General features: G+C 50.8%; 6 protein-coding genes across 6 annotated transcripts; 2 read left to right on the top strand and 4 right to left on the bottom strand.

Annotated features, from left to right (window-relative positions):
* Positions 1-666: 666 nt before the first annotated feature.
* On the bottom strand, positions 667-1,872 carry VFPPC_01251 (L-galactose dehydrogenase (L-GalDH); the record flags this gene model as incomplete). Its single annotated transcript, XM_018281112.1, has 1 exon — positions 667-1,872. One exon carries the CDS (start codon positions 1,870-1,872, stop codon positions 667-669), a length of 1,206 nt encoding a protein of 401 aa, XP_018149646.1.
* A 1,759-nt stretch (positions 1,873-3,631) lies between these two features.
* VFPPC_01250 (sugar porter (SP) family MFS transporter) lies at positions 3,632-5,383 on the bottom strand (the record flags this gene model as incomplete). The annotated part of the gene is made up of 2 exons (XM_018281111.2): positions 3,632-4,801; positions 4,892-5,383. 2 exons carry the CDS (start codon positions 5,381-5,383, stop codon positions 3,632-3,634), a joined length of 1,662 nt encoding a protein of 553 aa, XP_018149645.2.
* A 1,067-nt stretch (positions 5,384-6,450) lies between these two features.
* VFPPC_18733 (hypothetical protein) lies at positions 6,451-6,624 on the top strand (the record flags this gene model as incomplete). The annotated part of the gene is made up of 1 exon (XM_022430301.1): positions 6,451-6,624. One exon carries the CDS (start codon positions 6,451-6,453, stop codon positions 6,622-6,624), a length of 174 nt encoding a protein of 57 aa, XP_022285955.1.
* Positions 6,625-6,736: 112 nt separating this feature from the next.
* Positions 6,737-7,479, top strand: VFPPC_18734 (hypothetical protein; the record flags this gene model as incomplete). Its single annotated transcript, XM_022430302.1, has 2 exons — positions 6,737-6,883; positions 6,937-7,479. 2 exons carry the CDS (start codon positions 6,737-6,739, stop codon positions 7,477-7,479), a joined length of 690 nt encoding a protein of 229 aa, XP_022285954.1.
* Positions 7,480-7,774: 295 nt separating this feature from the next.
* VFPPC_15321 (hypothetical protein) lies at positions 7,775-7,993 on the bottom strand (the record flags this gene model as incomplete). Its single annotated transcript, XM_018293074.1, has 1 exon — positions 7,775-7,993. The coding sequence occupies one exon, from the start codon at positions 7,991-7,993 to the stop codon at positions 7,775-7,777; it is 219 nt and encodes a 72-aa protein (XP_018149643.1).
* A 4,144-nt stretch (positions 7,994-12,137) lies between these two features.
* VFPPC_13032 (SNF2 superfamily RAD5 protein) lies at positions 12,138-12,888 on the bottom strand (the record flags this gene model as incomplete). Its single annotated transcript, XM_018290809.1, has 2 exons — positions 12,138-12,436; positions 12,531-12,888. 2 exons carry the CDS (start codon positions 12,886-12,888, stop codon positions 12,138-12,140), a joined length of 657 nt encoding a protein of 218 aa, XP_018149642.1.
* Positions 12,889-14,614: the final 1,726 nt, after the last annotated feature.

Below are 14,614 nucleotides of genomic sequence, written 5' to 3'. Positions count from 1 at the left end.
GCATGATGTCTTTTGATGTTAGCCGTGCTTTCAAGGGTCCAGATATTGCAAGACGAAATACGACATTGTCTTGGCATTATCGGCTGCTAGAACGCCAACCGATATACGTCAACCATTAATCACCCGTTGTCAAGCTACTTGCCCAGTCGTGTTTCTCGCAGACCAGATCACCGCCGCTTTGATCGGCAATTCGTAGTTCTGCATGCTCGAATTAGGCATGTGGGGCTGCAGGGAAGATTGTACGCGAGATACGATGCGGCTCAGGGTTGATGGACTTGCACTAATGAGCTGGCTTTGTGCAAGGTGCTGAAGAATCTGATTGGCTAACGATTGGCCACCATTCATCAGAAGAACATTCTCTGGGAGGATGTCATTGTTTACCAAGGCGTCTTCGCAACATCTGCGGAGAAACACTCAGTCAAGTCCTGGGAAGGATATGGAGCAACGGACATGTCATATCACATCGAGATGGTAGTGTGTACTCACACACAGGGTACGTAGCCAGATGTCGAGCCACAATTCGCATTGCTCGTGTATAAATGCAATGGTTGTGCCGACTTGCTGCCGGATGATTACGTCAAAGTACTGCAAGCCTCAAAGCCTCCATGTGGCCAAGCGCAGGTGCTGATCTATCCTCTATATACCATAACGTGTGCGTTCATGTCGTTAAATCTTGGGGCTGTCCAAAAACTTCTTGGGTATCAAACCCCATCGCTGAGCGACTGCATCGATGGGGACAGCACCTTTTGCCTTCCTCATGTTCATAAAGGTCTCTCCACCGCTTTGCCAAGCGTAATCTTTCCATGGTCCCAACATTGGCCACATTTGCTCCGTGACAATCCGATTAATTCGATCTCGCCTCCCCGCCGCGCGTTCATCGGCTTGGTTCGCAAGTCCGACTACACTCTTCCACAACGCCCACGTCTCCTCGAGCTCCCGCACGTTGGATACTCCCATTACGCTCACTCCGATACGAGCTGGATGGCCAGTCTCGTCCGCTCTTGCTTCTGCCAGCAGGGCTGGGGGATAGGCAACTGAGCCGAACTGGCTACCAGTGTGAGCCCAGTTTTCCAGGGCCCAGCGAATGGCGATCTCTTCAAGGTGCTCTCCCGATTTGGCCGCAATCTTGGCCAAGCTGTTGCAAGCATCGCGCAGTTGCGGCGGCGCAGGATGCCAGGACGCCATCGGGCCGTTGTCAGCTCCCCTTGTTGTGATCAAGCCCATGCCCAGCATGCTTGCATTGGGAATGCAGTCAACGCCAGCCTTATGAAATCGCTCGAGAATATCCGGCCGTCCGAGTTGACTATTTTGAATGCAGAAATGGGAGTAAGACATGACAGCATCCAAGGGCTCCCCTGTCAATTCTAAAATCGTCTCTGCGAGCGACGCCAAAATTTCGACCGGATATCCACTAATTCCCACATATCGAATCAAGCCTTGGTCTCGCAGACTTCGCAGCTCCTTCACCGCCGCCAAAACCTCGTCTGGAGAGACAAATTCCACGTCGTGAGCATAAACGAGGTCGAGATATGGTGTGTTTAAACGCTCGAGACTCCGGCAAACACTGTACCGAATCCAAGCGGGCGAGTAATCAAACTCATTGCCGGCAATTCGACCAGCCTTTGTAATGAGAAAATAACCGTCTCTTGATGGAGGCGGCGTTAGGGTTCGCAGTGCATCGCCCAACAGAACTTCGGACGGGCCATAATATGGCGAGGTATCGAATGCGGCAATGTTGTGCTCTAGTGCTTTCCGAATAATATCTGTGTAGGGCATTTGCGAGGGGTCGTCATTGTATTGGTAATTGAAGGTAGCCGTCCCCAGTATTAGGGGAGGCAGAACCTGCGAGAGCGGCTTTTGCTGCTGAGCCATGGTGGTGGTGGCACCGTACGTAGGTAGCCAGGCAGCCGATGCTGGATGGATTAAACGAACTGTAAAGACCCGGGCATGTTTGGGATAAATTGCGCTGTGTGATTGTTCTCAATGAAAATAGGAGCAAAACTTGCTGCAAAGCAGTGTGTAGCTTGCAAAAATGACAGTCAGGACCAGCGAGTGGAAAGTGGTCCGTCCGTTGGGTTTTTGTGATAACGAAATTATGGCGAGAATCGCGGGACTTCGGAAAGCCGGACAGTGAGTGGCTAGGGAACGGTCAAGTCATGTTCGGGGCAGAAGATGCCCCACCATTGGCCATTTTAGGCTAGTCGCCCCTCCAGTTCCGTCAACCACCAGACCCTGTGGCTGGATCGTTGCGACTGATTGACCAAAAAAAAAATATGCCAGGCGTTTACCCAAATCACATCAGGGTCTCGACGAAGATCAGCAAAGGCATGATCCAATTCGCTTTCCAACGCGACTTCTGCTGCTTCCCACGCTATTCTTCTCAGAACGACCGTCAGTTATTTAGACCGGAGAAGCGGTGCCAAACAATATTCGCCAACCGGAGAAGAGTTGCCTTTGATTTCAAATTCAAGTCGATGTCGCAAGTGGTGGCGGCCACAAAACCTTTTACGTGGAAGGCCGATTTGCCAAGGCCGGCCAAACTCATTCGGCCGCTTCCATTACCAGTATATTTTACCTGTTCATCGACATCGTGCATGCGTGCCACGGGTCGACCTAAGTGCCGTTAAATTCGTGCATCGTAAGATTCCAACGGCCGTCGCAGCAATCGATTAATCATTTCGTAGGAAGCTGCGCTCAAGTCATGCTCACAGCTCCCAACAGGCACCCGGACACAAGCCCTGTCGAGTGATGTGTGCTGTCGTAACCATAACCACGTAATACCTGGATCACCGCGACATTCCTAACAAGGAGAAATGCCCAACATCATGCGTGAATTAATTCCCTACCTAGATAGGTATCTGTACCCATTCGTCCGTCACAGTGAATTCAGCACGCGCTGCAGGTTTGTCGCAATTTTAGCCTCGGACCGACTGCGTCTCTCGCACTGCACGGCTAAAGTCCCTGATCAAGTACCTGATAAAAACGCCACCCAGAGACAATGCTATTGGCGCAATTAAGCACACATGCACGTTGACAACTTGGAATGTCTGGTAGAAGCGTTCTGCTGACTAAGGATGAGGTCGAGCTGCCAAACCTGGGGTGTTGCCGTTGGCCAATAACTACCAGCTGTCAGATTAGCAATGGCAGGAGCAAGCTGCTGCAACATGCTTGAATGGGTGCCGAGCAAACGCATGAGTCCTAAACTGCAACAAGACTGACGGCACAGCCAGACTCCGAATTGCCCTGCCTGGCAGCGTGAACAGTTTCAATGCACTTTTCACGCCTCATCTGCGCCGTTGGTATGGCTAGTGTTCCGTTCCGGCTAACCCGCATATGCCTCAGTCCCTGACAGATGTGCTGGCCACTGTACCTTGGAACCTAAACAACAGGGCTGAGGGCATGCGAAGATCTCGAATAGATTCAAGTTCACGATGGCATTTCGAACGGGACCGGCTTATCAATAGAAGATATATTTGGTAATTGGATATGTATAGTAACATCTACTGCATAAACATATATTACTCCTTCACATGGAGGTTGAGACCCTCCATGTTCCACTGGGTATGCCACTCTCCCCTCCGCCTCCTTGAATAGCAATTAATAAGCATAGTAAATGACGATGATCAGTGCTTTACACCTGAGCAATGGGCTTCTCCATGTATTCACCAGCTCCGACGGTGCTAGCGAAGGTAGTGGTTGGCTTCCACTTGGCGGAGTTGCGGGGAGTGGTCTCCTCCATCATCTTGTCGACCTGTTCGAGGGACAGACCCTTGGTCTCGGGAATCAGGAAGTAGGCATAGACAAAGGCGCAAGTGCAAAGACCACCCCAGATGAAGAAGACTGAGGACTTCAGGTTACCACGGTCCTCGCCAACCATGTAAGGGGTAATGACGGCAATGATGGTGTTCCAGAGCCAGTTGGAGGCAGTGGAGAGACCGACACCACGGGATCGAATGGGGAGGGGGAAAATCTCGCCAATAACAATCCAGGCACCGGGACCCCAGGTGGAAGCGAACCAGAAGATGAAGATGGCAATGAAGGCAATCTGGGCGTTGACGGCAGCAATGTTGTCGGCAATGTTGTTCTTGGGGTTGCTGGGATCGGGGTGGGTGTGGTTGAAACCGATAGTGACACCAATGATGGCAACGAGGAACTGGCAGATAAGCATACCAGCAGCGCCGACAATAAGAATAGTACGACGACCGAATCTCTCAACAGTCCAGAACGACAGAGGAGTTGAGCAGACGTTGACGAGAGTGAAGATGAGCGAGATCAAGAAGGTGTTGCTGATGGCACCAGTAGACTGAAGGAAGGGAGTGGAGTAGTAGAAGATGAAGTTGACACCAGTCCACTGCTGCATCATCTGCAAAGAGGTACCCAGAATGGTTCGGCGCAAGTTGGATTTGGCACTCCAGAGGCTACCCTTGAAGCAATTGGCCCAAGATCCGAACCAGGTGGTAGAAGGAATGAGAGCACGCTCGTACTCCTCGTTGGCGATAATCTCAGCAAGTTCGGTCTGGACGTATTCGGAGTTCTCAGGCTGGCCACGAACGCGAGACAGAGAGTTGATAGCCTTCTGGATCTCACCCTTCTTGACGAAGTAACGAGGAGAGTCAGGCAGGAAGAGCAAACCGATACCCAAGATCAGTGCCCAGGGGAACTGAATGGCAATGGGCACACGGTAAGCACCGGTGTTGTCGTAATCCTTGGTGGCGTAAACCACGATGGAGGCCAACATGATACCGATGGTGATGCAGAACTGGTAGCCGGCAACGAGAGCACCACGAACCTTGCGAGGGCACTATAATTGGACTCGGATTAGCAACTGCCTAGAACGAATCTTCGGAAGCTAGCGGCAAAGCGGGCCGCCGCAACATGGGAATATACTCACAATTTCAGACATGTACAGAATAACAATGGCAGACTCGAAACCGACACCAAGACCGGCAATAACACGACCGGCGACGATGGGGCCAAGAGCATGATCGGGGCTGGTAATCATCTGGATGACAACACCAAGAGCGTAGATGACACATCCGGCGATGACGGTCCACTTACGGCCGATCCAGTCGGCAACATCACCAGCAATCAAAGCACCAAAGAAAGTTCCGCAGGACAGGATAGAGACGATCAGAGAAGTGTTAGATTCGGAGATCTTGGTCGCAGTGGAGCCCTCGACAGCCTGGATGAAGATGTGGGAGCCCAAGACACCGTTGATGTAACCGGAATCATAACCGAAGAAAATACCACCGAAGGAGGCAAAGGCGCAAAGAAGATAGGCCTTCCAAGTGACGGGAGCCTCGATGTGCTCGACATCAGGGGCAGTGTGGAGAGTGACCGAAGCCTTTCGGTCCTCTCCCGACTTCTCCAGACTGGCGGACATTGTTGGTCTTGTCGACAGCTCTGCGGTAGCTGGTGGTCGTTTGCTGGAATGTAAGCAGTTGCAATGTCTTGGGATATTGAAGATCCTAAGGCAAGACAAGGTGTCGTTCTGGTGTGGGGCAACAAAGGGGAACGCCCGTTAAACAATGGGATGGACGGCACGAAGAGCAAGACAAGAAAAGGACGACTTAGACAATGAGGGGGGGTGAGGACGTCTTTTTATCCCACGAGCCAGCGGAGCAATCGATCAAGAATTGGCAAGGGTCTCAATGTTGCATCCCGTCCATCATCGACAGTGGCATCTGCGCGTGAATGCTTCCGCGGACACGCTTTGGGGCAAAATTTGAAAATGCGATGGGCAGCAAAGCCTGCAGGGGTGGCGTTCATTCACACACGACACTCGACAGGGAAGCGGAGCTTGCACTGGATCTGTTCCTGTTCTGTGAACCAGCAACCAAAAAAGTACACGGTCATTCGTCCAGGAAAAAAATCTGAAAAGCGACCAGGCTGAGTTTGCCCCCCAGTCCGACTCAAGCTTTGGTGATTGACTTCTGAGCTCCGGGGTCGAGACATGAAGCATGAGGCGCGTGTCCGGGGAACCCGCATGGAGATATGCGGGGCCTAGACGGGCCTGGGCTACGAGGTAAGGCCGATGATGGTGGTAGATGGAGGCTGTGGCCCACATCGGCTGGCAGAGAAGCGCCGAGAAGGGCCGGCCGTTGGCGTTTTCTGGTAGGGGGCAATGGAAAAAGCTAATTAAGCGTTTGAGATGGCCTGGGTGCTTCTAGTCTGTCCATTGGATCCCCTCCCATCACTTGGAACACGCAGTGAACAGAAGGGGTGTGGTGGTGTATTGCCTCCAATACATCCCCAAGATCCCCCCAAACCCCCCATGGGCAAGAAATTTTTTGGAGACGGGCTCCAGTCAACTCGACGGGCCAGAAATTTGTGAAGCAAAAGGGACAGCATCTCGGGTAAAACTCAAAAAGAGAATTGAGCCGTGACTAGGCCAACACTGGGCCTGAGGACGTGATCCAGCTATTGGCCACCGTTGGCCACCGTATACGGATGAGACTTTACCCTCTGTTTGTCCTGGCCAGCTCGAGCCTGTTATTTACCAGCTGTCGTTATGGTAAGGAAGCAAGGAGACGGGACGAATCCGTCGTCACGGTCATATGTGATTCAGCCAAGAAGCACGGTGTTTTTCTGCCCTGGCCAAGTTGCACTGGGAAAGCTACATAGGGGTTCAGGAAGGGCAACTTGCCCAAGCGAAATATTCATGTCCGCCACTCCTTGGAGTAAGACACAGCACAGACTGGTTCACCGTTATTAGGGCATCGACAGAACGGCCATCATGGAACGGACGATGGCGTTGGGTAGCATCTTTCGATGGCTTCCTTCTGACAGCCCCAAGCGCCTCAGGACGTCAGACTGTCTGGATCATCAATCCTTTTGCGGTGGTAAATATTACTACAGCATCAATCATGCAAATGAACATGGCGCTATGGTCACGAGACCCCAGCTTCACAAATACCATCCTGATTCCTGACACAGTGGAGACGCATCGTCAACGGGATCGAATGTTGTCCCTTGCCAACAAGCAAAAGCACAAACTCTCATGAGGTGTTCCTAAATCGAACATCTGCAGAACGCCAGATGCCCAGAGCCAATAGCTTGGCTTGCAAACCCAACAAACGTGATGGCGCATGCTCTGTTTTCACTCAGTCAGCCGTCGTTGGCAAAGGCAACGAGGCCCCCAAGCACCCCCAGTCGGACCACACCATGCCCCGGTCCACACTTGGCGCAGCCATGAAGATAAATACGGGTCTCGAACTCCTAATGGGACTACTCTCGGTCGTACTTGACACACTATTTCCTGCCCCAGGCCACTCTGCCAGCACTGTATTTGGCCGAGCAAGCAGCGACTTGGCGACAGACTGGCAAGGACTGGCCAGAAGCCAAACCAGCCCAGGGTTCTTGCGGGATCAAGGATGCTGGTGCTGCAATCGTGTTTCCAAGGGTAGCTCCGGCATTGTGGCTGCAGGCCATCACTCTCTTCATGCTGCAGATCGACGGGTGGCTTCTGCTGGATGCTGAGATGCACGCAGTTTCTTTCAGTTAGACGGAGAAATTCGAGAGCAGATTCTGCCGCTTTGTTCGGCTGAAAAGTTCAGTCCAATGGTCCCCTCATACCATAACACAACGGAAGTGGTTTATCCAGCAGTTGGGCTACATGGAAACTAAGCTTTCATAACGCACACACATGTAACAAAAACTATCGTCCTTAGGGTGGTCGTTTCAAGTGAGCAATTGTTGAAGATGGATGTGGCATGGGCACCCAACGATCCAAGAATAGCCCCATGTTGCAAAGTCTTGGCAGAGCATCAACTCTTCATGTGGCTTTCTCAACCAACACCTCGGCTGCCCACGGGGTTTGTTGTGGCGTTTGCAGGGATTTCTCATGCCAAACCACCATGGTGTGGATTTGGCCGAGTTTGAAAAGAAGAATCATCGTCGTCGAAACACCATCATGCTTCACTACGGGTCTCGCGGCTATGCGAGCCGAATGAAGCGCCACTCTGGCATCTGAAAAGAGAACCTGCACAACCATTGCGATTCAAAACTCGTACTGAAACTGTTATTGTTAGTGGGGAATTTGAAATCATTCTCGTCAAGGTGGCTTACCAGAGCCGCAAACATGGCTTCCAAATCTCGCCATCGGTTCATTGTCTAGAAAGCCATCAAATCTTGTATGGAACGACTCGACCCGTATTCATCGCCAGGATGGCTTTACTGCCCCGAAAACCGAAAGGCCATCAGTGAACACAAGCTGCTGGCGTACTTCCATTGGACGGAACCGCCACCACCAGCACTTGGGTACTGCCCTGTGTTGGTTGCGACTTCCATGACTATTGGCGGAATGTCCTTGAATCCCCGAAACGTTATCTAGCATAATCAATCACGCTTCACCATATACAACAGGTGTGGTTGCGTTTGACCACGATTAGACGTTACACAATCCCCTGGCTGGTGCGCCTTGCCGTGGGTTGCCTTTTCCAGGACACTCATCATGTTGAGTACGACCCAACGCTGACACAATGAGCCGCTAACCGGGACTCTGGATAAGCTAGAACTTTTTGGCCGAATTCGAATCTATCAAGGGTCAATACATAAGGCCTACATACGTACATATGCACATAGTAATACGGCCGTCACTAGTCTGGGCCTCGCTGACCAAATGGACGTTGGTCGCGCTTACAGCAAAGATCCAATATTAATCAAGACGGTCCGAACAATTCATCCATGGGGGCTCGGCGAGGACTGTAATATTTCCAAGCCGTCCTGCATGAGCTGTGCATGTCGAAACGGCCAGCACTCAATTAGCCGCCAGCTCATTCTCGGTGGTACTCGTCTCCGGTAAGCCTCCGGGCGCGCGTCAAACGGTCAGTCTCCGACGCGACGTGATGTGATGTGATGGCATGCCATGCTATGCCATGCTATGCCATGCGATGCATGCCGCCGGCTTCGCTCCCACTCTTCCGGTTGAACGAGCTACGGTCGCAATGCCTCGACCCAACAAGCCGTTCAAGGCTTCGGAGGATTGATGCTGTATTTTGCTTGTGGGCCGCGATACATACAAGAATTGCATACCCACGCCGACGCCACCTGACGAGTGTGGCCGAGAAACGAAGCAATAATTGTGGGATCCAATTTCAAACCCGGCAGAATCTGTCTTCAAACAGAAATACTTACTCGACACATGCAACTGGTTCCAACAGCCCCGTGGTTCCTCCTCAAGCGTTGGTACAACTCGGCCAGACGGCATTTCCCCACTGAATGAACAGAACAATACAATGAGACATGGGTGCTAGTTTGCTCCCTCCCGTCGAGTTGTCAGCAGATTGGAACCATCTCGCCTTTCGGACTGGTTGTCGAAGAAACAAAGCATTGCAACATCCCGCTCTCAGACACCTCGTGGCACCGTGGCGCCAAGAAGCCTGCCGGTTGACCCGATCGAGCCAAAGGTGTGTGATTGTTTGGGTGACGTCGGTTTCAAGAGAACATCCCATTCCTGCCAAGACTTTCTTATCAGCATTCCACACCGAGAAGTACTAGTAATTACCTCCATGGGGTGATAAACTCTCCGTATCCAGCAAACATCTGGGGTTTCCCCGGATCTGGTATTGATTAGAACTCTATTTTGCCCTCATCGCCCAGGCATTTTCTGTGCCTCGTTCCCCAGCAAATATTGATTTGGTCTGGTCGCCGGGCTCGGCGCGACTCGGTGAGCCACGAATCGTGTCCAGCTACTGGCGACTGTGGTCACGTCATGCTCGATCATTGGGGCGTAATATTGACTGGTAAGGGCCCTCTCTTCATCGATTACTTTGGTTTGTCAATAGTTGGTCGGCCATATTTCACCAATGTCGGTTGAATGACATGGGCAAAGGTGTATTGGAGAACTGCTCTTTTCAAACGGCGAAGACGGACCGAATGCGACATCAAATTGACATCCACAGCGACGCTAAATATTTTATTCTGATGCGCCATTTAACTCTCGGGCGAGGAGAATTACATATTTCTGGCACTCGATGAGCCTCTTTTCCTTCACGAACTACCGCACGTGTACGGGAAGCTCGAGCGATTGACGCCTTGGTAAAACTGAGATCAACATACTCGACCACGCATGCGCAGCAGCTGACAGAATATTTTGGAGTATTGCTTCAACAGTAATGGTGATGGAGCCAACTTACACGTTTTACAGTTCTGGATTCCGCAGCCGTTGGAACTTACTCGCTCCGATTTCGATCCCACCAATGCCAGTCCATGGCAAGTCTGTAGGGTAACCATCCCGACGAATCCAGTGAAGTACAAATTTTGGCATGTTGACAAGTGTGATTCTTCACAATTGATGTGTTTAAGTTTCCATGGCGCAAAACTTTTGGGTCTATTTATGACTAGAACCCAGTTACTTCAACAATCAGCCTAGTAGTCTGCGCAGAAGACATGCACTACGACCATGCGAGCAGCTATGAACAATTTAGATCACCGTATCCGCATGCTCCAACTCGTTTCCGTGTCGACCAGTTGGCTTAAGCTTGAGATGCGGTTGCCAAACAGGCTGGTATTGCAAGACCAAAACGCCATGAAGGCTCTCAGCGAGCCAAGGGGTAGAATTGCTGGCCGCTCTTCATCCCACAGTTAAAGCAATAACACGTTGACTTTTCTTCTTGAGTGAAAGTTGACGTCTCCCAAGTTGATCAATATTTTCGCAAATGACAAATCCGTAAACAAATACCCGCAACCACAAAATTGAGAAGCTACCCTATAATTCGGGCTCATTTCAAGACGGCATTGGAGGTCTAGGGTAGGACATTTAACCTGACTGAACATTTTTCTCTCCGCTGGCGTGTGTAGTAAAGAAACAAACAGGAATAAAAATAAGGGTAAACATACACTATTATCCGCTGACATGCTCATGATATTTTATTGAGTGAAACAGGCGTATGAAGTGCGGACGGTGGTTGGACGCTTCACCTCTATCTCATATCAGTTTTGACGAACACACCTGTGATTGGAACTTACCAGTCTTGAAAAGATAATAGTTGGCATCATCCACATATGACTTACAAGGCACAAGGATACCCAGACCAATAAGAATCTTGTTCGTTACGAACAGCACCGATAAAATCATCGTTATATCCTCTAACAGACCACACATCTGCCAAACGATAATCCGTAAGACATAGCAAAACCTGACCCGAAGCTACAATTCCTTTTAATCAACATCCCATGAAAACGATCAAGATCAATAAACACCAAGGACAGTGGCAAAAGCCGGGTTCGAAAGCGTAGAGAACCTTGAAGTACGCGAGCCGTTAGAGCTACCGGGTAAATAACTTCACGCCAGGCGACCCTGTTCGTGCATGACGATGCAAATCACATCTTTGATACCGGGGAGTTGATAAAACTCCCGAGCATCCGGTTCGATCGGGTAGCTAGCCAGGCACGCAAGGACCCCTGATGACAGAACATGAGACCCCATGAGGCCAAGCGGCCGAGAACCCCGTGGTGAATGACGAGCCTGCATGTAGCAACAGACTAGGAAAATAGAGAGAGCATGGTGTAAAACCATTGGCCTACGATATTGACTAGTGGGGTGTCTTTATCATTTTCTTCGAGATTTCGGTGGTAGTAATGGAATATGTCACTGTGACGCTCTCTGTTGTTGAATACGGTCGAATAGACGCTGTTCGAATGGGTGCTGGAGTTTGGCAAATTCGCTGCCAGCTACTTGCGAGTCACGTCAAAACAGTCACATTGGCACACAGCACGAGATCAAAGCCTGCACTGTTATTTCAAACCAAAAACTGCCTAACATGCTGCGCCGCAACTCCTCCTTGATGAACACTGCCCTTGACAAATGTAAGATTGCGAAGAAGTTGATATCGGCTGTCAGCAGCTTGCAGCCTTACACTACTAACGCTAAGACGGCTAAAGATTTCACCAGCTAATCCCATATCCTCCTCTGCGGAGGCAAGATTTGCTGAGAGTGTCTCTTTAGTCAGCCCACGAAAGAGCGCGGTGACTTATGTAGATGTCACAGCTGGAAAACCAGCTTCGTCTGGGCATTTCGTGAAAGGCGAAATGCAGCTTGATTCATCGCCGAACGGGGTTAGCGCCGTCTTTTACGCCTCGAATAAAAAGAAACAGAAAACTGGTGCGCGAAAACGGTTCATGGTGATCGTAAGTCATTAGTCTTGAATAGCGAAGGCGTATTCTTCGAGGTATGGTCCGGATGGCTCGATCCATCCGGGAATATCCAAGGTTTCGCCGTCGAATAGCATTTCTGGATCGTGATCCATGTAAGAGTAGGAGTCCCAAGTTGCTGTGGCTTCTTCACGAAAATCATTCTCTGTTGGTAGTTGCTGCCCTTCTAATAGTTGTGTTGCTGTGCATGCCGGCTCCTGAAGTTGTACGCGTCTGGACTGGTGTGATGACGAACTGCAAAGAGTGTCGCCAGGCTCTGACGACTGGGAAGAAAATAGATACCCTATTGATTCGACTGCTCATCAGACATTTTGCTCCGGACACGGGGAAGGCAGTATGAGAAGCGCAGTTTATTACTAAGTCTGTGCCTAGCTTACCTTTGACTAATTTCACCTCAGGGTTTCGTCTTAGAAACCCTTGAACCCAATGTTTGCCTAGAGGCTGGCTGTCTCCATGTACGACCAAGATGCGGCTGGCAAATTCCTCAAACTGTCCCTGAGTTGGAGGAACCCCAAGGGCAACAAGATGGAAAATCCAGCGAGACAGCAGTTTCTCTTGCTGACGCGAGAAGCGCTGTCGACATTCATGGGCCTCGGCATGGGAAATACCGCCATTGAGTCGGTCTTGCAGCGTTGCTCGCGGGATGTGCCATCGCTTAGCAGCTGACCGTTGTGAAGTACCTTGATGAACTTCACGGACGGCTTCTTGCAAGTCCTTTTCGGTATACTTAGGCATTTGGGGTGGGTGCGATATATATGGCTCTTCAGGAAGGGTCTTCTTTATAGACAGCTTGCAGTTTGAGCTTGGATGGATGGTTTGGGATGATAGCTAGGGGTGTGGACAAGGAGGACAGGCAGTGCAGGACAGGTAGGGGGCCTTGTAACTTAGAGAATAACCAACGACGAAGAAGCCTTGGGCAAAAGCAAATGTTAGAGAACAGTCAAGTCGGCCATGGTGGCCCGGACTGATGATTGAAATGGCCAGATAATGGGTGAAAAGAGAAGAGATGGGATGCGGCCACTCGATGCCTCAAATACTTGCAGGTTTTGAGGAGGAAGGAGAAGAGATGTAAGAGGAAGTTGGGAAGGGGGGCAGGGAAAAAGAGAATTGGAGGCAGGGCAAGGAGGGCAAAAAGGGCAAGAAGCACGGGTTCGGAGGAGCAGTCTCAAGCAGAACAGCCAATCTGGTGCAAGCTATTCATTCAAAGTACCAAGGTAGCTTTTTAGAAAGCAAATAAACGAAACGACAGGAAGGAGCAACCAAACTAACAAGGTGGGCAAGTACATGCAGATACGTGGGGTTATGTACGGTTTATTATTGTACATACTCCGTGCTGTGCTGTCTGGTCTGTCCATCCTTCGCCTCAATGTTTTATTTTGTTTCGCAGCCCTGGAGCCAGAGAGATCAGCAAACGCATTTGATTTCAGTGGATGCGGTCGGGGTGTGGGAATGAAAGTGGGATGAGCAGGGACTGAGCGTCTTGCACACCGCAACTGGCATCAGCCACCAGCATGAGCTGGGTCTGTGACTGGGGCCGGGGAAGCACAGGAAGCAGAGGCACAGACAAGAGGGTGGTGCAGCAAGGGGACAATCTGGGATCAACAGCGCATCAGGTGCCTCGGGATGCATCACCACATCAAGGTGCTTTGCGTCGCTTTGCTGTCTGTCCAGTGCTTTGCATTTGCCTTGATGCACCGCTTGAGGCGTGTGCGTCTGCTGTCTTCGCATTTGTTTAGCGCCAAGGGCCAAACTCCGATGAGTGAATGACACGGGCGGGATACTGGCTCAGTCTTAGCGTCAACATGGGACTTGTCTGCAAGAGCAGATCCGATTTGACGATATTTCGACGACATGGCGCGACAGTTGGATGCGGCGGAGCTGGCGTTTACGTGTTTTGACCAGCACTAGAAGGTTCAATACAACCAGAGGATCGGATGCAAAAACGGGCCCAAGGGTAATGTTGCTTCATGGACAACAGTCACCAAAAATGCAGAGCTGGGAGAAACACGGTCGAGAGTACACAGCATCATGCCGTCCATTGACCTGCGCCATCGAGTCCACACACCCACCCATCCATCCATCCTCAGCGCCTACCAATCTGATTCATTGCCAAATCGAAACACCACAGTTACATTTTCGTCTCCGGCGGGCACGGCGTGCGAGGGCCCCGGACCACGCTCTGACCGCACCGTTCGTTGCGACGATACAGACATTTCCAAACATCATGGCATGGTGGGTACAAGGCAGCCGCTCAACGGCGGACGAAATACCAAAATCGGGGCATGAAGGGAACACGAAATGGGCCCAGCCACAATTAAACCTGTCTATCAACCAGGAATCATCACAAGATGCCCAAAAAAAAAAAAAAAAAAATCTAGAAAAAGCAGCTTCAGGTACAGTACTATAACGAAACAATAACACCTCATCCACATGCACTGTGGGCTTGTGGACACATTTCTGC

This window comes from Pochonia chlamydosporia, chromosome 1 (assembly GCF_001653235.2).
Source record: "Pochonia chlamydosporia 170 chromosome 1, whole genome shotgun sequence".
NCBI lineage: Eukaryota > Fungi > Ascomycota > Sordariomycetes > Hypocreales > Clavicipitaceae > Pochonia > Pochonia chlamydosporia.
The sequence above is the reverse complement of the archived record's forward strand: the minus strand, read 5'-3'. Positions and strand labels throughout refer to the sequence as shown.